Below are 23660 nucleotides of genomic sequence, written 5' to 3' on the forward strand. Positions count from 1 at the left end.
AACTATTAGGTATTACAACTTTCTGTCAAATTCACCATCATGTTTTGCAAATTAGGTTGAGCAAAAATGTTAATAAATTTTAAAGAGCAATCTTTGTTATATCCTTCTTATTGTGCTGAAGGTCAGCTCTATTATTTATTATAGTAAACAGCTAAGTTTCAGTAGAAACTTCCTTATGAGATCCTCTGTTAATTTCAGGAAGTGAAACTATCTGTTGACAGCAGAGCTAGTTAATTCATTCATTTCTAAGAGCATATTTTATGTATCAAGAAATTTTCTTTCCCTGTTGTTTTTGTATCACTCACTTTATGAAAATCATCGTGTTTGTTAACATTAAGTAGCCAGAAGTTTTTTCTTAAAATTTATGGATTTGAAGAAAGAAATATTACTATATGTTGCATCAATGGTCAAATAGCCTCATGAATATACTCCACTACACATGTCCAAATACAAAACAATCTGTAAATGTTTCCTCACTTATATAGAGTAACAGATGTATAATTTAATTAACGTATAACATTTAAAAAATAAAAGCCCTTGTGTATATCACCACAATTGGCACATCCATTAATTTTACATTTCACTGGACTCAGAGCATTTTGCATTGCATCTCTCGAAATTTAGTTTCAATTAACCTTTGAATTGCTGTGTGAGAAGTAAGTACACAGAACTGGGTTTAGAGGAAGTAATAGGTTTCTTAGATTCACATGGAGCATGAATCCATAGATTCCAACTCTACCAATGCTTTTGGAGGTTTATTCCAAATGAAATTGGAAATATCATATTCCCACAAAAGGATTTTGCTAAATGATTATCCCCTCTCCATCAGAGATAAACTTTACTAATTGTAAGATTGTAGGTTCCCTTGCTGTAAACCAGGAATTGGACTCTAATTTAAGCAAAATGGAGGTTTTATTGGAACAGTCCTGCAATATCTCCCAGATTCAAAGGCAGGATTGAATGTTCAAAACATAAGAGTAGATACATAGGCAGCTCAGATAACTCAGCAGTTGGAGTTCATGGACCATTTCTCTTAGCATCAATGCCTTCTTGGTTGTGTATCTCAGCATTTCTAATGTCACTTCCCACCAGAGAACATCCTATTGGCCCAACATGAATCAGTCATCCAGAGCATAGGGGAAAGCAGGACACCTGTGGCCTCTGGAGGCCCTCTTCTGGATCTGGGTTCCATTCTCAGAGGCAAAAGAATTGTGAACTGCCACCCCAAAATTTGCCCTGTGCATTTGACCTCTTGGCTGCATTTTTTTTGTTTATTTCCTTATAAAAATTTAAAGGGCTTCCCTGGTGGCTCAGTGGTTGAGAGTCCGCCTGCCAATGCAGGGGACACTGGTTCATGCCCCGGTCCGGGAAGATCCCACATGCCGCCGAGCGGCTGGGCCCGTGAGCCATGGCCACTGAGCCTGCGCGTCCAGAGCCTGTGCTCCGCAACGGGACAGGCCACAACAGTGAGAGGCCCACGTACCGCAAAAAAAATAAATAAATTTAAACTCACTCATTTAAAATTTTTTCCCAAAATATTATAATCTTTTTTCCTTCCATTTATGACTATGAAATATTTCAAGCATAAAGAAAATTACAAAAAATATTAACATGAATAATATTTATTAACATAACTACCATAACTAATACATCTTAGCCAACATCCAGCTAAGTAACTTGCTTAAATCTTTACATTCTCCCATACTGGCATCATAAATTTTAAAGAAATAAAACATTACATAAAAGCCTGTTCTTCAATTCTATTCTTCTCCTCTCTTTCCTTTCCAACCTCTTCTTACCTTGCACAATATAACCACTTTCCAAAATCTGGTGTATATTGACCCCATGAAGTTTTTATACAATTAGAACGTGAGTATATCTGTAAAAAATGATCAGTGACTTTGTACGTTTTTAAAGCTTACATAAATGTTTTTAATAATGTTATTTGTTGAGAATTTACTGTGCTCCAAATAGAGTTCCAAGCACTTTGCTTGTGTTAGTTCCTTTCAACTTCACACCAATTCTACTAACTTAATACTGTGATTAGTTCAATAGGCAGATAAGGAAACTGAGACATAGAAAGGAACAGAGCTTGTCAGTGACTGAGGGAGGGCCATCCTGCACATGTCATTCTGAAACACACTTTTTTTTCTTTCAACATAAAATGATGTTTTAAGATGACTCCACGTTGATATACAGAATACACCTAGCTTTTCACATTGACTGCTGTACATCCCACTCCATAGATAGACCACAACTTGTTCTCATGTCTGTGAACATTTAGGTTATTTTGCTATTCTAAGCAATGTTATAACGCACTTACTTGTAATTATCTTCTTACATATATGATCGACAGTTTCTCTTAGATATATATCTACCAGTTTAAAGATTGTGTACATCTTTCTTTCAACCAGATATTGCTCTCTGAAGTGCACTTAGCAATGCACTCTCCTGCCATCTCTGAACATGGTTTCCTACTTCTTCACAGCCTCACCTGCATTTGGAAAGATCAGTCTTTTTAATTTTTGCCGATTTTATGGGCATGAACTGTAACTCATTTTAATTTTCATTTCTCTGATTACTAGCATAGCTGAGCATTCCGTCTTTTCACACTCCAGTACCATATTGACTTAGTAATGATAGATTTTTAATGTATATTATTATCTGGTAAAACTGGTTACCCACACCATTATTCTTCTTTTCCAGAGTTTGCCCATTATTTTTAGAAATGTAAACATCATTCATTTACTAAAGATCACTGATGGCCTTAATTAAAAAATAATTTTTCTGTGAATAAACATTTTGGGAATATGACACAGCAATATATATATATAATATAATGTGTACATATGCATATGTGGCAGACCCCAGGAACATCTAGGAGCTCATCAATTACATTTCCTTTTCCTCCTGTCACTCAGCTAGACTGCATTTCCCAGTCATCCCAATTAGGTGAGGCCATGTGACTGAGTCCTAAGCACAAGAAGTGGGACAGAGTACTGTAAACAACACGTCCAGGCTTGACCCATAAAGAAACATCTGCATGATTCTCCTCTCTCTCTTCCCTGAGTGGATTCTCAATAACAAGAGCATTTTCAGAAGCTATATAATGAAGATAATAGAGCACATCTATCAATATAGGTTCCTGAATGAATGCAAGAAACAGAAAAAGCCCTACTGTGAGTTTAACTTGGACAAGAGACTGAGCGTAAAATGAGAGAGCAATAAAATTGTATTGTATTAAACCGCTAAGATGTGTTTTGTTTTCTTATACAGTTCACTGCACCATAATTAATACTTTGTATTATATGTATACAGGTTCATAACTTTTATCTGAAATCTCTGGAGCTAGAATTGTTTTAGAATTCAGAATATTGGTATGGATTTTGGTAAGCATGGTGGATATTCAAATATCAATCCACGTTCCCACAGAAGCCTAGGACAGCACCCACTAACCTAATGCATTAATTTTTCTGTGATGAACTAAAAGGATAGTCACACTAAATGAGATAAACTCCATAAATAGCCTCATGTCAGGTCAGGTTTCAATGCCGATTTACTTTATTCCAAACTTAAAAAGTCCTTTGGTTTTCAGAATTTTGTGGATTTTAGATTGGTGGTTAAGGGACTGTGGACTTGGAAATTCACAAAATCTTTCATATCAGGGCACTTGCTGTCAGTAAACTGGTGCTTTTTTTTAAAAAGCATTTTTAGCTCTATTTTCATTTATGGAGAAAAGTGATGCATTCTTAGGATATTCAGACCTTCGTTAATATCTAAACAATTCTACTACATTTCACCATTAGACAAAGAACCAAGGTAACTGGTTTGCACAGAACATTGGGGATATAATAACTCCATAATGTGGCAAAGAGATTCATTTTCAAATTTTGGTAACCATATATCAACTTTACTCTTTATCATATCCCACAAACAACCAAAAGCATCCAAAAATATTGTACTAGATGTGAAAATGCATTGTGTTTAGCAGGTAATAAACTGTATCTCCATTCCTTATAATGACTTTATTTCTTACTATATTCACAAACATATCTTTGGTGAATGCACTCCAACGTGAGGTTGGTTGCTCACTCATGAGTAGAGTCACTAGTCATTGATTCTGTCAATCCTAACAAAACATTCTATCTATATGGGGACATGTACTAGTGGAAATAAGACTTAAATGGGAAAGCTTATTAATATATGCAAAATTTCTGGACCTGAAGACCATGTTTGAACTTCTGATTATTTGTAAATAAAGAGGCCTTTGCAGTATAATACATTTTATTTTAATTCAAATGATTATGGAAAGGTAACACTAAAGAAATAAATTTTTGTATAAAAGTGATTGATAAATTTAAATATTTTAAAAATATTTTTTGTCTATAAGATTACATTATTGAAAGAGGGGCATTCTTTTCTTTCAAAAATGGCTGAAACTGAGCTTTTACATCTGAAGAATATGTTGGTGGGGTCCCTCCTAGATCCCCTTTTCCCAGGCTGGTACACTCAGTTCCAGATGCTGCAGGTGTTAATGGCTAATGGTTCACACTTGCACCCCCCTCAGAAAGGACTGTCCTTTGGTGACTGGAGCCACTTTCCCTCCTCCCCCAACCCCTGTGGCAGCTGAGAATTAATTGATGGAGACAGGAAAGGGGACAGAGAGTGTATATAAGCACATCCCCCTTACCTCAAGGCAGAACGAATCTGATACGATTCATGCTCCACAGCCCCCTGTGTGATCAGACTGAGGCTAGATTTCCACTGAAACCACATCTCTGCGTACCTTTTTCTTCTATACAATCATGCATCCCTCATTCCCTTAACAGGTTTCATATGCGAAAACTTTCTCATGTAATCACTTGCACCAAAATCTGCATCTTAGACTCCGCTTCTAGAGGACCTGAACTAACACAACACATACTACTTATAATTTATTAAACACCTACTAAGGATTAGGTTTATTTGTGCTTTAAACATGGTATAATTTTATTCTAGAAGTATCTGAACTATATGAAAATTATGATCCCCATATGGTTGGTGGGGAAACTCAGATTGTAGAGTTGAAGAACTTAGTGTATAATAAGTGGGAAATCCAAGAATCAAACTCAGCTGAATATGGCTCCATAATCTCTACTCTTTAGAATTTCTTGCTGCCTCTGTATCATACTTTTATCCAGAAAATAAAAAATTAAAGATCTACTTGACTATACTTTTTTTTAGTGAAATGGAAGTTGATGTGCATTCTATTTTCCAAACATTGATGTAATTTGTTTAAAATGAAGGTAAGATTGTATGAGTCATATAATTTCCATAGGGTTTATTAGTGGGCAAGCATGGATTCAATTAAAAAGGAAATAAACATCTGTATAATACCTTCATTTTCTTGAAAGGGAACATTTTATATAAGTTGGAAAACAGCAAGGAGGGAAAAGACCATGTCAGCACAATGTTACTGGTCATATACAACGCAATCTTATGTTTCATAGAGATTTCAACACAGGAAATGGGTATATTAGGAACTGCCTAATTCATAGGTTTTCCTGCCCCACGTACAGTAGTTTCTTTGAATGACTCTGAAGGAAAACCTGTAAGCAGTGCTTTTATACCAGCTTCAATAATGCATACTTCAAAGCCCAAACTAGTCAGCCATGTAACTGTTTACACAGTCAACATTCAGTGGGAAAATAAGTGTCAACAGGTTCTATTTTCCCAACCCATAACAGCTGTGACCCTTCATTTCAATCTTCATCAGTCTCTGATTAGGAAGGGACTTTTTATTTTTGTTTTTGTGGAATCAATAAATGCAGGATTCTTTGTTTACTACCACCTGAAAAATAACAACTCCCCTCACCCGCCCCCACCCTGCCACTTAGCTACTTAAAAGAGTTATGTAACCCTATCACACTAGAAACCCTGTAGGGAAGGCCTGTGTCTTTTTAGTCTTTGGAAAACAGCAAATATTATGGCAAAGAGCAATGTGGTTTGCACAGAACAGAAAACTAATGAAGTGAACTGTGGTTTCCTATATGGTTTCCTATAACATTAAAAAAAATCCATAACATAAAGTCTTTTTAAAAATACTCTGATTGCTATAATATCTTGCCAATGACTAACAATCTTTAGATCGCTAATAAAATCTATTAGTATCTATGGTCTCAAGGAACCCTTTCCACGATTTTTTCTAAAAAAGGATTAAAAACTATTCAATGCTTACCTTAAAAACTATAAACAAAAGTACTGCATACTTTCTACAATTTTTATTTTATTTACAATTTTAGCTCTAGCAATGCTACATTTTCTTTTACTGCAGAAATCACATTATTTATTTTTATTTAATTTATTTTTTTATACAGCAGGTTCTTATTTGTCATCCATTTTACACATATCAGTGTATACATGTCAATCTCAATCTTCCAGTTCATCACACCACCTCCACCCCCGCCACTTTCCCCCCTGCTTGGTGTCCCTACGTTTGTTCTCTACATCTGTGTCTCAATTTGTGCCATGCAAACCGGTTCATCGGTACCATTTTTCTAGGTTCCCCATATATGTGTTAATATACACTATTTGTTTTTCTCTTTCTGACTTACTTCACTCTGTATGACAGTCTCAAGATTCATCCACGTCTCTACAAATGACACAATTTCGTGCTTTTTATGGCTGAATAATATTCCATTGTATATATGTACCACATCTTCTTTATCCATTCGTCTGTCAATGGGCATTTAGGTTGCTTCCATGACCTGGCTATTGTAAATAGTGCTGCAATGAACATTGGGGTGCATGTGTCTTTTTGGATTATGGTTTTCTCTGGGTATATGCCCAGTAGTGGGGTTGCTGGGTCATAGGGTAATTCTATTTTTAGTTTTTTAAGGAACCTCCATACTGTTCTTCATAGTGGCTGTATCAATTTACATTCCCACCAACAGTGCAAGAGGGTTCCCTTTTCTCCACACCCTCTCCAGCATTTGTTGTTTGTAGATTTTCTGATGATTCCCATTCTAACTGGAATGAGGTGATATCTCATTGTAGTTTTGATTTGCATTTCTCTAATAATTAGTGATGTTGAGCAGCTTTTCACATGCTTCTTGGCCATCTGTATGTCTTCGTTTGAGAAATATCTATTTAGGTCTTCTGCCCATTTTTTGATTGGGTTGTTTGTTTTTTTAATATTGAGCTACATGAGATGTTTATATATTTTGGAGATTAATCCTTTCTCCATTGATTCGTTTGCAAATATTTTTTCCCAGTCTGAGGGATGTCTTTTCTTCTTGCTTGTAGTTTCCTTTGCTTTGCAAAGTTTTTAAGTTTCAGTAGGTCCCATTTGTTTATTTTTGCTTTTATTTCCATTACTCTAGGAGGTGGATCAAAAAAGATCTTGCTATGATTTATGTCAAAGAGTGTTCTTCCTATGTATTCCTCTAAGAGTTTTATAGTGTCCAGTCTTATATTGAGGTCTCTAGTCCATTTTGAGTTTATTTTTGTGTATGGTGTTAGGGAGTGTTCTAATTTCATTCTTTTACATGGAGCTGTTCAGTTTTCCCATCACCACTTATTGAAGAGACTCGCTTTTTTCCATTGTATATCCCTGCCTCCTTTGTCATAGATTAGCTGACCATAGGTGCGTGGGTTTATCTCTAGGCTTTCTATCCTGTTCCATTGATCTATATCTCTGTCTTTGTGCCAGTACTATATTGTCTTGATTACTGTAACTTTGTAGTGTACTCTGAAGTTAGGGAGTCTGATTCCTCCAGCTCCGTTTTTTTCCCTCAAGACAGATGTGGCTATTTGGGGTTTTTGTGTCTCCATAAAAATTTTAAGATTTTATGTTCTAGTTCCGTAAAAAAAGCCATTGGTAATTTGATAGGGATTGCATTGAATCTGTAGATTGCTTTGGGTAGTATAATCATTTTCACAATATTGATTCTTCCAATCCAAGAACATAGTATATCTCTCCATCTGTTGCTATCATCTTTAATTTCTTTCATCAGTGTCTTATAGTTTTCTGCATACAGGTCTTTTGTCTCCCTAGGTAGGTTTATTCCTAGGTATTTTATTCTTTTTGTTGCAATGGTAAAAGGAACTGTTTCCTTAATTTCTCTTTCAGATTTTTCATCATTAGTGTATAGGAATGCAAGAGATTTCTGTGCATTAATTTTGTATACTGCTACTTTACCAGATTCATTGATTAGCACTAGTAGTTTTCTGGTGGCAACTTTAGGATTCTCTATGTATAGTATCATGTCATCTGCAAACAGTGAAAGTTTTACTTCTTCTTTTCCAATTTGTATTCCTTTATTTTTCTTCTCTGATTGCCATGGCTAAGACATCCAAAACTATGTTGAATAATAGTGGTGAGAGTGGACATCCTTTTCTTGTTCCTTATCTTAGCGGAAATGCTTTCAGTTTTTCACCATTGAGAATGATGTTTGCTGTGGGTTTGTTGTATATGGCCTTTATTATGTTGAGGTAGGTTCCCTCTATGCCCACTTTCTGGAGGGTTTTTATCATAAATGGGTACTGAATTTTGTCAAAAGCTTTTTCTGCATCTATTGAGATGATCATAGGGCTTTTCTTCTTCAATTTGTTAATATGGTGTATCACATTGATTGATTTGCGTATATTGAAGAATCCTTGCATCCCTGGAATAAATCCCACTTGATCATGGTGTATGATCCTTTTAATGTGTTGTTGGATTCCGTTTGCTAGTATTTTGTTGAGGATTTTTGCATCTATATTCATCAGTGATATTGGTCTGTAATTTTCTCTCTTTTTTTGTTGTATCTTTGTCTGGTTTTGGTATCAGGGTGACGGTGGCCTCAGAGAATGAGTTTGGGAGTGTTCTTTCCTCTGCAATTTTTTGGAAGAGTTTGAGAAGGATAGGTGTTAGCTCTTCTCTAAATGTTTGATAGAATTTGCCTGTGAAGCCATCTGGTCCTGGACTTCTGTTTGTTGGAAGATTTTTAATCATAGTTTCAATTTAATTACTTGTTATTGGCCTTTGCATATTTTCTATTTCTTCCTGGTTCAGTCTTGGAAGGTTATACCTTTCTAAGAATTTGTCCATTTCTTCCAGGTTGTCATTTTTATTGGCATAGAGTTGCTTGTAGTAGTCTCTTTGGATGCGTTGTATTTCTGTGGAGTCTGTTGTAACTCCTCCTTTTTCATTTCTAATTTGATTGCTTTGAGTCTTCTCCCTCTTTTTCTTGATGAGTCTGGCTAATGGTTTATCAATTTTGTTTATCTGCCCAAAGAACAAGCTTTTAGATTTATTGATCTTTGCTATTGTTTTCTTTGTTTCTATTTCATTTATTTCTGTTCTGATCTTTATTATTTCTTTCCTTCTACTACCTTTTGGTTTTGTTTGTTCTTCTTTCTCTAGTTCCTTTAGGTGTAAGGTTAGATTGTTTGAGATTTCTCTTGTTTCTTGAGGTAAGATTGTATTGATACAAACTTCCCTCTTAGAACTGCTTTTGCTGCATCCCATAGATTTTGGATCATTGTGTTTTCAATGTCATTTGTCTCTAGGTATTTTTTGATTTCCTCTTCGATTTCTTCAGTGATCTCTTGGTTATTTAGTAACGTATTGTTTAGCCTCCATGTGTTTGTGTTTTTTATGTTTTTTCCCCTGTAATTCATTTCTAATCTCATAGCGTTGTGGTCAGAAAAGATGCTTGATATGATTTCAATTTTCTTAAATTTACTGAGGCTTGATTTGTGACCCGAAATGTGATCTATCCTGGAGAATGCTCCGTGCGCACTTGAGAAGAAAGCGTAATCTGCTGTTTTGGGATGGAATGTCCTATAAATATCAATTAAATCTATCTGGTCTATTGTGTCATTTAAAGCTTGTGTTTCCTTATTAATTTTTTGCTTGGATGATCTGTCCATTGGTGTAAGTGAGGTGTTAAAGTCCCCCACTATTATTGTGCTACTGTTGATTTCCTCTTTTATAACTGTTAGCAGTTGCCTTATGTATGAGGTGCTCCTATGTTGGGTGGATATACATTTATAATTGTCATATCTTCTTCTTGGATTGATCCCTTGATCATTATGTAGTGTCCTTCCTTGTCTCTTGTAACATTCTTTATTTTAGAGTCTATTTTATCTGATATGAGTATTGCTACTCTATCTTTCTTTTGATTTGCATTTGCATGGAATATCTTTTTCCATCACCTCACTTTCAGTCTCTGTGTTTCCCTAGGTCTGAAGTGGGTCTCTTATAGACAGCATATATATGGGTCTTGTTTTTGTATTCATTCAGCGAGTTTGTGTCTTTTGGTTAGAGCATTTATTCATGTTTAAGGTAATTGTTGATATGTATGTTCCTATTACCATTTTTTTAATTGTTTTGGGTTTGTTTTTGTAGGTCTTTTCCTTCTCTTGTGTTTCCCACTTAGAGAAGTTCCTTTAGCATTTGTTGTAGAGCTGGTTTTGTGGTGCTGAATTCTCTTAGCTTTTGCTTGTCTGTAAAGCTTTTGATTTCTCCATCGAATCTGAATGAGATCCTTGCCGGGTAAAGTAATCTTGGTTGTAGGTTCTTCCCTTTCATCACTTTAAATATGTCATGCCTCTTCCTTCTGGCTTTTAGAGTTTCCGCTGAGAAATCAGCTGTTAACCTTAAGGGAATTCCCTTGTGCATTATTTGTCATCTTTCCCTTGTTGTTTTCAATAATTTTTCTTTGTCTTTAATTTTTGTCAATTTGATTACTATGTGTCTCAGTGTGTTTCTCCTTGATTTACCCTGCCTGGAACTCTCTGCCCTTCCTAGTCTTGGGTAGCTATTTCCTTTCCCATGTTAGGGAAATTTTCTACTATAATCTCTTCAAATATTCTCTTGGGTCCTTTCTCTCTCTCTTCTCCTTCTGGGACTCCTTTAATGTGAATGTTGTTGTGTTTAATGTTGTCCCAGAGGTCTCTTAGGCTGTCTTCATTTCTTTTCATTCTTTTTTCTTTATTGTGTTCTGCAGCTGTGAATTCCACCATTCTGTCTTCCAGGTCACTTATCCGTTCTTCTGCCTCAGTTCTGCTATTGATTCCTTCTAGTGTATTTTTCATTTCAGTTACTGTTTTGTCATCCCTGTTTGTTTGTTCTTTAATTCTTCTAGGTGTTTGTTAAACATTTCTTGCATCTTTTCAATCTTTGCTTCCATTCTTTTTCTGAGGTCCTGGATCATCTTCACTATCAGTATTCTGAATACTTTTTCTGGAAGGTTGCCTATCTCCACTTCATTTAGTTGTTTTTCTGGGTTTTCATCTTGTTCCTTTATCTGGGACATAGCCTTCTGCCTTTTCATCTTGTCTATCTTTCTGTGAATGTGGGGTTTTTTTCCACAGGCTGCAGGATTGTAGTTCTTCTTGCTTCTGCTGTCTGCCCTCTGGTGGATGAGGCTATCTAAGAGGCTTGAGCAAGTTTCCTCATGGGAGGGACTGGTCCACATTATTAAATACTTGTCACGTATCATGCAGTGTGCCAAATGTTTAACCTTTATTTTCTTTTCAATACTCAATCATTATTAAGATGAGGGTACCCTTTTAATCTCTACATTACAGAGCAGGACATTGTGGTTTAGGGAAAAGTAGCATAGTCCTTTAGAAATTTGTACTACTGGGTAAATAGTAAATCTGGAACTTTAGACTAGCTACTGTCTACTGCAAGTTCTATGCTCTTAGCCACTGAACTACACTAAATCCTCTAAAGCCAGGATCACACTTCTCTTCCCATAAATAAAATTATCATCAGCTGTTTATATGCTCCATTGAATCTCCCAAACAGAAATGCATAAACAGTATTCAAAACTTCCTCTCACCATTTCCTTATCAAAAAAACAAAGTTATCTCCTGAATTACACAAATCCATCCTTTCCCACCACTCATTCTGTCATTTCTTTATCCCAGCCTTTTATTATCTATCTGAAATGTTACAGTGGCCTCTCAGTTGATCTCCCTGTCTCATATCTCATCTCCTATCTCTACAGACACGTGCTTTTCCTTACATCCTGTCCCCGATGTACTCTTAAAATACACATTGGATCACATGGACCATTTGTCTAAATTCTTTCATGGACAGCCATCATCTTCAGGGCATTACCCACGCTACTGAGCACAGCACAACAGAGCCCTCCGAGCTGGCTGTCACCCACCACTTTGGCTTTCTTGCCACATCTCCCACATTTATTTGAGACATATTTACAAGGTAGAGTTGACCAGTTTGGTCACCAACTGGGTGTGATAACTGAGGAATAGAAGAGGAACAGAAATTTGATTTAGCTATAGATTAAATGTAAGTATCTGAGGTATAGCAATGTGGAGATAAACATTGGAATAGAGTTTAGATCTTCTTCTCCAGCTCTCTACTTAACATCTCAACAACTTCTTTCGTCAAAGACAACTCAAACTCAGTATGTCCAAAATCAGACCCATGAGCTCTGTACCCCATTCCCCATCTTTCACTGCCCCATGTCTCAAAGAGTAGCAGCACCTACTATCCAGCTGTGAAGGCCAATTATCCATGGCCACTCCCTTTGCCTCAGCTCCCTCCTTAGCCATATCCTAACTGTCACCAATTCCTACCCACTTTACCTTCTAAATAACTCTCAAATCTTCTTTATCTTCCCTATCATCTTCCTGGTCCAGGCTACCATCTCATCTTCTCTTATCAGATCTTACAATGCATTTATGGCATTGCAAAAAATAAAGCATCTGCTTTATGCTTTCTATAAATTATTCTCTATATTGATAGCACACTGATATTTTTTGTCTAAAACTCTGATCATATCATCTCTCAACCTACTTAAACGCAATCAGAACTTTTTGTGTTTTTCATTCATAGCACTTATCAAAGTTGCAATTTTGCTTTATCTGTATGTTTACTTGATCATACACTGTCTTTTCCAAGCAACTCTAAGCTCTGTAAGGCACTTTCCATCCACTGTATCCCCAGAAGCTCATACAATGCCTTGCACAGAACCAGTTATCACCATTTACTAAATAAGTGAATAAATTAATAAATAGATGGACAACAAAGAGCTAAGCCTCTGTAGCAAGAAGCATACAGTTAGTGAGTTCATGGGTCTGGGTGATTCACCAAGGGAAAATGTGTATAGTGGAAGAGATGCAGGTCAAATGGAGGTATATGGTGGTCAGCCTAAGAAAGAGACTGAGATCAAAATCAGAAGAAAGTTGGAAAACTATAAGATAATCATGTCACAGACACCAAGATAGGAGAGAAAAAAAGATTAATCAACTATATAAAAAACTCAGAGCAGTTTAGAAAGAAATTGGATACTACTGTCTCAGAAGAACTCATTTTACCTCTTCACTCTGTTGTCTATCTAGTCTTTTCTTTATACAATCATCACATCTTGGCCTCAAATATTTTCCTTAGTCTCTATCATGAACATGAAATGCCCTCAGGATGTAACATCTTCATTCAAGCATCCTCTGTAATTCAACCCTTTCTATTAAGACATTTCTGGAAATTGTAAAAAAAAAATTTCCCTTTAATCCCACTCTCATTTAAATATTTAATTATTTAACATTTCCACTGATTTTTCTGAGAAAATGCATTTTTCACTATCTCATATGTTCACACAATGTGTTCAGTTCTCTGTGAATTTCTTAAAGTCCACTAGCATCACTATGATTTGCCTCTGATCTGAGTTTCTGGATATCTAGAACCAGACCTGTTTAACGTGCTTTTCCAAGCACTTGTTATAAACATACACTTAATAAATGGGTCATTGTGGTGGCAGTGTTAAACACTTCATAGCATAAGCAATAAGAAAACTACACTTTCCCAGGAAACAATAAATCTGCTTACTAATGAGAAGAAAATGGTTAGTCATTTTAGTCTTTTAAAAAGTTTTAAATCTGAAATACATGAGTCATGAGGTAGAAATGTTTTCTTACATGAATAGCTCACATTTAAAATAAAATTAAATAGTTATATTACTAGGAAAAAATACTTATTGTAGCTGTCATTTGAAGTACTACACAATTAATCCTTTCAAACATTTTTGTGCATGAATTACACATAAGGCTCAATGTTTTGTCTAAACAAAATGCATGGAGCATCATAGTAATTTAAAACAGAGTATTTTGGAAAAGATGTAAAAAAAGAAATGTGTGCTTATACATACATATATATATATGCTTATATATAGTGCTTGTATATGTGTGTATATATGTGTAAATATACATATTCATATATTATACATACACATTATTTTGTATATATTATATACAAAATTCAGAGGCAATCATGAAATAATACTAATTCTTGAATTAAATTGAGTTACCTCTGGCTTACTACAAGCTTCTTAAAAACGGACTTATCTAAACAATATCTATACCTAGAACATCTGACCCACTGAGCCACTGAAAGCTTTAAAGGAAGTACATTTGCAGGAATTTTTATTCTTTAAATAGCAGCTATATAAATTTCTAATTTTCATAAAACCCTATTCTCTCCCAGGGCATAGCCCAAGACTACACACCCAAGCAGCAGCTTTGTGGGAATGGTATAAATGTATATAATAAGCAAATAATCCTATAACTTGCACACTGAAAATATTAGGGTGGAGGCCCCTGGAGATGAGGGGGCAGAGAGGAGTGCTGTTTTCCTAAGCTCCAGGCTCTATAGCAGAGTAAATTCAAAGCCTAAGTGGAGAAAACTAATAAATCACATTTGCAATTAGTTGACCAGAGGGAGAAAGAGGACACTCAGAACAAGATCCAATTACACTAAATAGCATTTGAAACCTGGGATCACCAAACTTAAAAATAAAATAAAAAGTTATGAGTGTGGGAAAGTAAATCTAATCTTCTTCTAACTTCCTAGCTACATTTAAAGAAAATTACCTAGGAAAATTGCTATGAAATTAGCCTTCAAACCTTATTAGGCCATGCAGGTCAAGTCAACTACGTCAGTTCTAAAACTCTAACATAATTTTTTCTCGTATGTACTTTCAATAAGATGAAACAAAAAGAGTAGCAAATCTGCCTCTGGGTTGAAGTTCTCCATTTATTTTGACCCTACACATTATGTAGAGAAATCTCAATGCTCAGGAAATAGTCATTTCCCTCAGAGAGTTCAGACCTCATAAAATTCACATGTAATTTCTGCTGACAGTAAATTAATATAGATTCAAATCTCATGAATATTGTATATTTTATAGGACTACTTTTAAAAAAGCATATCCAGTTAGTAAATGGATTTTAAAGTAAGCCCATGATCCTAATAATTAGATCTTTCTAAAATATATTGTATTCTGTTGTAAATTGTTTGCTCTAAAACTATTTGGAGTCTTCATTAAGACAAGACTAGGACATACAAAATTAAGCCTTAAATGCCACCCTTGATACAATGATATGTAGTCTGCTGATTATAATAGTATCACAAATTCAAAGGCCCAAATAAATGACCATATGTTATTTTCAAAGTCAGCAAGCAAGCTATAAATCTAAAAAAGACACTTGTTTCCAAATCAATGACAACCTACCCAACATTAAATGACTTAAAAAAAGTTAAATTTATGATATTTTCTAAGGGGAAAAAAACCATAACGATGTAATTAAAGGTTATTTGGAGCAGCAATGTAGAAAAAAAAATAGATAAACTCACAGCAGAGCTATCTCATCTTCCCAAATCTAAATCCATCAACCTATTTGGCAGATGTGCCTATATACTCTTTCTTCCCTCCTGCTAGTGGCTTCTGCCCCTCTCAAAGACAAACCCTTTCCTGGTGCTCTGAATCCCAGGAAAGATCCCCTTTGTTCACTGTGCCATCAACATCCCTCTCTCTACTGGGTCATTCCCGTTAACATAAACTTGGTTAATATTATCCATCTTAAAACAAACTTCCTAGACCCCCAGCCCTGTACCAGCTGTCATTCAAGATCTATGTTAGACTTCACTGCAAAAATCCTCAAAAACAGTTGACCTCCTTATCTTCACTTACACACTTTCTTCTTTTCTATACATACTCCAACGAGACATTTAACCACAGCCCTCCACTGAAGCAGCCCTCATCAACATACTCAATGATACTTACTTAGCCAAAAACAATAGCAAACTTTTCATCATTTGTATGTCCCCCCCCACCCCCTCTCCAAAAGATATGTTGAGCTCTTAACACTTGGTACCTGTGAAAATAACCTTATTTGGAAATAGGCTCTTTGTAGGTGTAATGGAATTAATATTAAGTCGTATTCAACCAGGGGAGGGGGTGCTAATCCAATGACTGGTGCCTTTATAAGAAAAGAAGACAGAGATACAGATACATAAGGAGAATGCCATGTGATGATGGAGGCAGAGGTTAGAGTGATGTCTCTACAAACCAAAGAACACCAATGACTCTCAGACACACCAGAAGCTAAGGGAAAGGCATGGAATAGAGTTTCCCCTAGACGCTTCAGAACGGTTCTGCTGACACCTTGACTTCAGATTTCTGGCCTCCAGAAGAACTGTGAGAGAACAAATTTCTTTTGTTTCAAGCCACTCAGTTTGTGATAACTTGTTATGGCAGCCATGAGAAACTAATAGATCATCTTATTTAACCTCTCAGCAGCATTTGATATGGTGAGCATTCCTGCCTTTGAAATTTTTTCTTTTCCCATGTCTATAGCATGGCTCTCACCTGATTTTTCTCCTACCTGTTACTTCTCAGGTTCCTAAGCTAGTTCTTTCACACATTTCAGACATCTAAATGTTGGAGTGTCCTAAAAATCTGTCATAGAACCTCACTCTTTCTACCCGCACTCTCTGCCTGGTAAACTTTTGCAAGCCCATGACTTTACATACCATTTAGATGTTGATAGCTTTCAGATTTATATCCTAGTCAAAACTTCTCCCAAGTTCCAAACCAATATATGTAAGTAACCAATCAACTTCTCCACTTGGATATTTAATAGGCATCACAAAATTAATATAGCCCAAACAAAGCTATTTCATTATTGATTCCTGAAACAAGTTTCCCTGTCACAGTAAGTGCCACCATCATCCCCACCTGTTCAAACTAAAAACTTAGAAATCATCCTAATTTCCTCTTTTTAATATTCCACATCCAATCCATCAGTGAGTCCTGTCTGCTTTGCCTCCAAAACATAGACACAATTCAGTAACTTCCCTCCATCTCAACTACAACCATGATGTTTTGAGAGTTTCATCTCTTGCTGGTTGATTACAAGAGCTCCCTAACTTATCTCCTTGCTTCTGGCTCTACACTTCTTTACCACATTCTTCTACCCCACACAGCAACAATGAGATCAATCTTTCTAAAGTGTAAACCAGATCGGGTCACTTCTCTGCTAAAGATCATCTGTCCATCAAATTTCTATCACAATAATAAAAGAATAAATATAAAAATTAAAAAAGGATAAAATCAAAATTCCTTAAAACCTACATGATCTGGCTGCTGACCTCCTCTCTGATCTCATCTGATTTTCTAATTCCCTTCAATAGCTGCCTTCCAGCCATTCTGGTCTTCTTACCATCTCTTGAATATGCCATGATTGCTGTTATCGCAGATTTTAATACATGTTCCTTCTTCTTGGGATATTTCTCCCTCTCAAATATTTATCTCTTTGGGGTATCTCACCCTTCAAATTCCATGGCTATCTTCCTCATTTCATTCAAGTCTCAACAGATGTCACCTCCTTAAAGTAATTTTTCCTGTATACAGTAGATAAAGCAACCAACCACTATCTATTCAATCTCTCTATATTCCATATTCTAATTCCATGTTCTTCATAGCACCTATCCAGAGCTGAAATTAATTGTTCCATTTTTATTTTGTTTACTAATTTTTTATCTCCCTCTCTAAAATATAAACAGTTTAAGGTCATAGATTCTGCAGTGTCCCAGTGTCCCAGCGACTAAAACAGTTCCAGACTTGAGCAGGTACACAAGAAATATATGTTGAGTGATTGGAAAATGGATGGGAGTTGGCCAAAAAAATACACAGGTGTGTCATTTAGGAGGCTGTTACAGTAATATATTTAAGATATGATGGGTGTTTGAATCTAGATAAATGGTATTTGAGATGGTGAAAAGTGAAGCGGTTTGACACATTTAGAAGAACTTAGTGGCTCATTCAACATGGGTGAAAGAGAATAAAGAGTTTATTATGGGACTTCCCCGGCAGGCCAGTGGTTAACACTTCACCTCCAATGCAGGGGGTGCAGGTTCGATCCCTAGTCAGGGAGCTAGATCCCACATGCCTCGTGGCCAAAAAACCAAGACATAAAAAACAGAAGCAATATTGTAACAAATTCAATAAAGACTTTAAAAAAAGAAAGTTTATTATAACTGACATCTGATCTGGGTAAATGAGTGGATGATGCCATCATTCATTGTTAAAGGAAATACCAATAGGATAGAAAGGTTAAAAAGACATTTTTGAGAGGAAGTACACCATTGCAGTAAAAAAAACATGGGCCTAGCGTCCCTAAAGCTGTTTGTGTTTGTTGATGCTACTGTTTAACCATGGGCCATTTTGTTTTTCAACCCTAAGAAACCTTATTTCTATCCTTCCTATGAATGAAATTTGTTCTTGTCAATTTTTTTTTCTTTTAAATGTGCATGTTCCCAAATACAACAGATCCTTTTTCAGTTCTTATCCTGCTTGATCACTGATGATCGTTTGTTCCTTCTTGAAAGTCCTTACCATGGATTCCTATGTCACCACATTTTTCTGCCTTTCTTCCTACCTTTCTATCTTCTCCTTCTATTAATGATCAGATAAATTCCAAACTTTTCTGTTGTGACTGACTAAGTCTAGTCCCCACCCATATTTCCAACCTCACTCAGCCCACTTCCACCAAGAAACTTTCCCTGCTTTCAAGTCCAGAATCATTCTATACAATTCTCTAACGAAGGCATGATTTTTTTTTCTTTCTGAAGAACACTGAGGATTTTATCTGCATGTGAAATTTTCAAGGGACATGATAGTGAGAAAAATGCCAATTTTTTTATTGAGAAAACTTTGGTAAAAATAGACATCCTTATAACATATTTTTCTGTTGCTCTAAATTTTTCATTGTACTACTTCTGATTATTTTTCTGTAATTCACTATTACAGTTTCAGCATGAATATTTGTCTATTTTTACCCTTAACTTGGAACATTTTGAGACTTAGAGAAGACTGTTATCACCAATATTATATTAGCAAGCATGAAAGCAAATATTCATAATATTAGCAATTTTAAATATTTGATCTAGCACATATTTTAATAAAGCAAGAGCATGCTCTCCTTGTATGATTCAAAATCATATCTCTCCATTATGTGGTTTCTATCACACCTCCTCAGATAGGATGATAGGACGACTATAGGGGTAGCACAAATCGGGTAGGTGGGGGAAAACATTGGGGATGAGTGGATGACATGATTTGGAGAAGTGTAGTAGGAGCTTGGGTTGAAAAGAAGCATGAAGTTTCAACATAGGAGTAGCACAGAGTTGGAGATGACAACCAGTCTGCCAAATACAGACATTTTCCCCACAACAGATACACAGAACACTACTAATATTTTTCACTATTTGGCTACTTCTACAGATGTAAATTGGAATAAATTTTTTTCTACATATATTCTTATAATATATAAATAATAAAGAGCTATATTACATCCCTCATGAATTACCTTTCAGAGACAGTAGTAAAAGTTATATTAACTAACTATATATTATATAGTAACTGTGCCTTTAAGGTATACATTTTTAGCCTTTGAATGAAATGTACTCACGCTCACTATTCCACTGCGATTGTCTTCTTCTCTCACTGCCAGAGCCTTCAGAAAATTATCATGCAGGTCTTTACCAGCACTTGTTAATGTCCTATAAAAAGCAGGTCTTCAGTTATAATATATTAGATAAACAAATATGTTGAAAATACTCTGGGTACAAAAAACAATGCTTGTTTATTCCAAGTGACAATCCCTTTAACACTAAAACTATATATACACATTATACAAAATCATTATAAACCATACACAATTATTATAATCTATTAGATACTTCAATTTAATTTCAAACAGTTATACAGTCTTTATTTACAAATAATTGGAATCAAGTTTATAAATAATATCAATACTGACACCAGATACAGTTAATTCCATTTATGTGCCCATATTATTCTTTTTATCATGCCATGAAAACTCAATATATTTATTCCCCTCACTACAAAAAATAATTTTAAATTGCCTGTAATTTAAGTACAATTTATTAATTTAAAATAAGAAAACAAAAATATTAGCCACTTAAGCCAATTCAGTTACTGGAACAGAGCACTGTTTTAGTTTTATGAGTGGAGATAATCAAGGCAAGACAGGAAACTAGGTTATCTTTGCTAGATAAAAGAAAGCATTAGAGAGACGAGGGGAAGATGGCGGAAGAGTAAGACACGGAGATCACCTTCCTCCCCACAGATACACCGGAAATACATCTACACGTGGAACAACTCCTACAGAAAACCTACTGAACGCTGACAGAAGACCTCAGACCTCCCAAAAGGCAAGAAACTCTCCACGTACCTGGGTAGGGCAAAAGAAAAAAAGAATAAACAGAGACAAAAGGATAGGGACGGGACCTGCACCAGTGGGAGGGAGCTGTGAAGGAGGAAATGTTTCCACACACTAGGAAGCCCCTTCACGGGCGGAGACTGCGGGTGGCGGAGGGGGGAAGCTTCAGGGCCGCGGAGGAGAGCACAGAAACAGGGGTGCGGAGGGCCAAGCGGAGAGATTCCCACACAGAGGATCAGGGCCGACCAGCACTCACCAGTCCGAGAGGCTTGTCTGCTCACCCACCGGGGCGGGCGGGGCTGGGAGCTGAGGCTCAGGCTTCGAAGGTCGGAACCCAGGGAGACGACTGGGGTTTGGGGGCGTGAACACAGCCTGCAGGGGGTTAGTGCACCGCGGCTAGCCGGGAGGGAGTCCGGGAAAACGTCTGGAGCTGCAGAAGAGGCAAAGGACTTTTTCTTCCCTCTTTGTTTCCTGGTGCGGGAGGAGAGGGGATTAAGAGCGCTGCTTAAAGGAACTCCAGAGACGGGCGCGAGCCGCGGATAAAAGCGCGGACCCCAGAGACGGGCATGAGACGCTAAGGCTGCTGCTGCTGCCACCAAGAAGCCTGTGTGCAGGCACAGGTCACTATCCACACCTCCCCTCCCGGGAGCCTGTGCAGCCAGCCACTGCCAGGGTTCCGAGATCCAGGGACAAATTCCCCAGGAGAACGCACGGCGCACCTCAGGCTGGTGCAACGTCACAGTGGCCTCTGCCGCCGCAGGCCCGCCCCGCACTCCGTGCCCCTCCCTCCCCCCCAGCCTGAGTGAGCCAGAGCCCCCGAAGCAGCTGCTCCTTTAACCCCGTCCTGTCTGAGCGAAGAACAGACGCCCTCCGGTGACCTACACACAGAGGCGGGGCCAAATCCAAAACTGAGGCCCTGGGAGCTGTGAGACCAAAGAAGAGAAAGGGAAATCTCTCCCAGCAGCCTCAGAAGCAGCGGATTAAAGCTCCACAATCAACTTGATGTACCTGCATCTGTGGAATAACTGAACAGACAACCAATCATCCCAAATTGAGGAGGTGGACTTTGAGAGCAAGATTTATGATTTTTTCCCCTTTTCTTCTTTTTGTGAGTGTGTATGTGTATGCTTCTGTGTGAGATTTTGTCTGTATAGCTTTGCTTCCACCATTTGTCCTAGGGTTCTATCCGTCCTTTTTTTTTTTTTTGCTTTTTTTGTTTTTTTAAAAAAATTTTTTTCTTAACAATTATTTTTTATTTTAATAACTTTATTATATTTTACCTTTATTTTTTTTTACTTTATCTTCTTTCTTTCTTTTTTCCTTCCTTCCCTACTTCCTTCCTTCTTTCCCCCTCCCTCCCTCCTTTCTTTCTTTCTTTCCTTCTATCTTTCTTTCATTCTTTCTACTTCTACTAATTCTTTCTTTCTACTTTTTCTCCCTTTTATTCTGAGCCGTGTGGATGAAAGGCTCTTGGTGCTGCAGCTAAGAGTCAGTGCTGTACCTCTGAGGTGGGAGAGCCAACTTCAGGACACTGGTCCACAAGAGACCTCCCAGCTCCACATAATATGAAACGGCGAAAATCTCCCAGAGATCTCATCTCAACACCAGCACCCAGCTTCACTCAACAACCAGCAAGCTACACTGATGGACACCCTATGCCAAACAACTAGCAAGACAGGAACACGACCCCACCCATTAGCAGAGAGGCTGCCTAAGATCATAAGTCCACAGACACCCCCAAACACACACCAGATATGGACCTGCCCACCAGAAAGACAAGATGCAGCCTCACCCACAAGAACACAGGCACTAGTCCCCTCCACCAGGAAGCCTACACAACCCACTGAAACAACCTTAGCCACTGGGGACAGACACCAAGAACAGCGGGAACTATGAACCTGCAGCCTGCAAAAAGGAGACCCCAAACACAGTAAGATAAGCAAAATGAGAAGACAGAAAAACACACAGCAGATGAAGGAGCAAGATAAAAACCCACCAGACCTAACAATTGAAGAGGAAATAGGCAGTGTACCTGAAAAAGAATTCAGAATAATGATAGTAAAGATGATCCAAAATCCTGGAAATAGAATAGACAAAATGCAAGAAACAGTTAACAAGGACCTAGAAGAACTAAAGATGAAACAAACAATGATGAACAACACAATAAATGAAATTAAAAATACTCTAGATGGGATCAATAGCAGAATAACTGAGGCAGAAGAACGGATAAGTGACCTGGAAGATAAAATAGTGGAAATAACTACTGCAGAGCAGAATAAAGAAAAAAGAATGAAAAGAACTGAAGACAGTCCCAGAGAACTCTGGGACAACATTAAACGCACCAACATTTGAATTATAGGGGTTCCAGAAGAAGAAGAGAAAAAGAAAGGGACTGAGAAAATATTTGAAGAGATTATAGTTGAAAATTTCCCTAATATGGGAAAGGAAATAGGTAATCAACTCCTGGAAGCACAGAGAGTCCCATACAGGATAAATCCAAGGAGAAATGCGAGAAAACACATATTAATCAAACTATCAAAAATTAAATACAAAAAAATAACATATTAAAAGCAGCAAGGGAAAAACAAAAAATAACACACAAGGAAATCCCCGTAAGGTTAACAGCTGATCTTTCAGCAGAAACTCTGCAAGCCAGAAGGGAGTGGCAGGACATATTTAAAGTGATGAAGGAGAAAAACCTGCAACCAAGACTACTCTACCCAGCAAGGATCTCATTCAGATTTCATGGAGAAATTAAAACCTTTATAGACAAGCAAAAGCTGAGAGAGTTCAGCACCACCAAACCAGCTTTACAACAAATGCTAAAGGAACTCCTCTAGGCAACAAAAACAAGAGAAGGAAAAGACCTACAATAAAGAACCCAAAACAATTAAGAAAATGGGAATGGGAACATACATATCGATAATTACCTTAAATGTAAATGGACTAAATGCTCCCACCAAAAGACACAGATTAGCTGAATGGATACAAAAACAAGACCCATATATATGTTGTCTACAAGAGACCCACTTCAGACTTAGAGACACATACAGACTGAAAGTAGGGGGATGGAAAAAGATATTCCATGCAAATGGAAACCAAAAGAAAGCTGGAGTAGCAATTCTTATATCAGACAAAAT

At 36.9% G+C, this 23660-nt stretch overlaps 1 protein-coding gene across 3 annotated transcripts in view; it reads right to left on the reverse strand.

The window, feature by feature from the left end:
- CFAP299 (cilia and flagella associated protein 299) overlaps nucleotides 1-23660 on the reverse strand; it is a 613297-nt gene that overhangs the window by 355173 nt on the left and 234464 nt on the right. For 2 of the 3 annotated variants that reach the window (XM_029235809.1, XM_029235808.1), the window contains exon 3: nucleotides 19747-19837. In XM_029235809.1, the coding sequence (XP_029091642.1) occupies nucleotides 19747-19837 (91 nt within the window). The remainder of the gene's footprint in view (nucleotides 1-19746; nucleotides 19838-23660) is intronic. The other variant, XM_029235810.1, reaches the window with a different exon arrangement.

The sequence above is a fragment of the Monodon monoceros genome, unplaced genomic scaffold (assembly GCF_005190385.1).
Source record: "Monodon monoceros isolate NGI ecotype Baffin Bay Population unplaced genomic scaffold, NGI_Narwhal_1 Super_Scaffold_20, whole genome shotgun sequence".
In the NCBI taxonomy this organism is placed as follows: Eukaryota; Metazoa; Chordata; class Mammalia; order Artiodactyla; family Monodontidae; genus Monodon; species Monodon monoceros.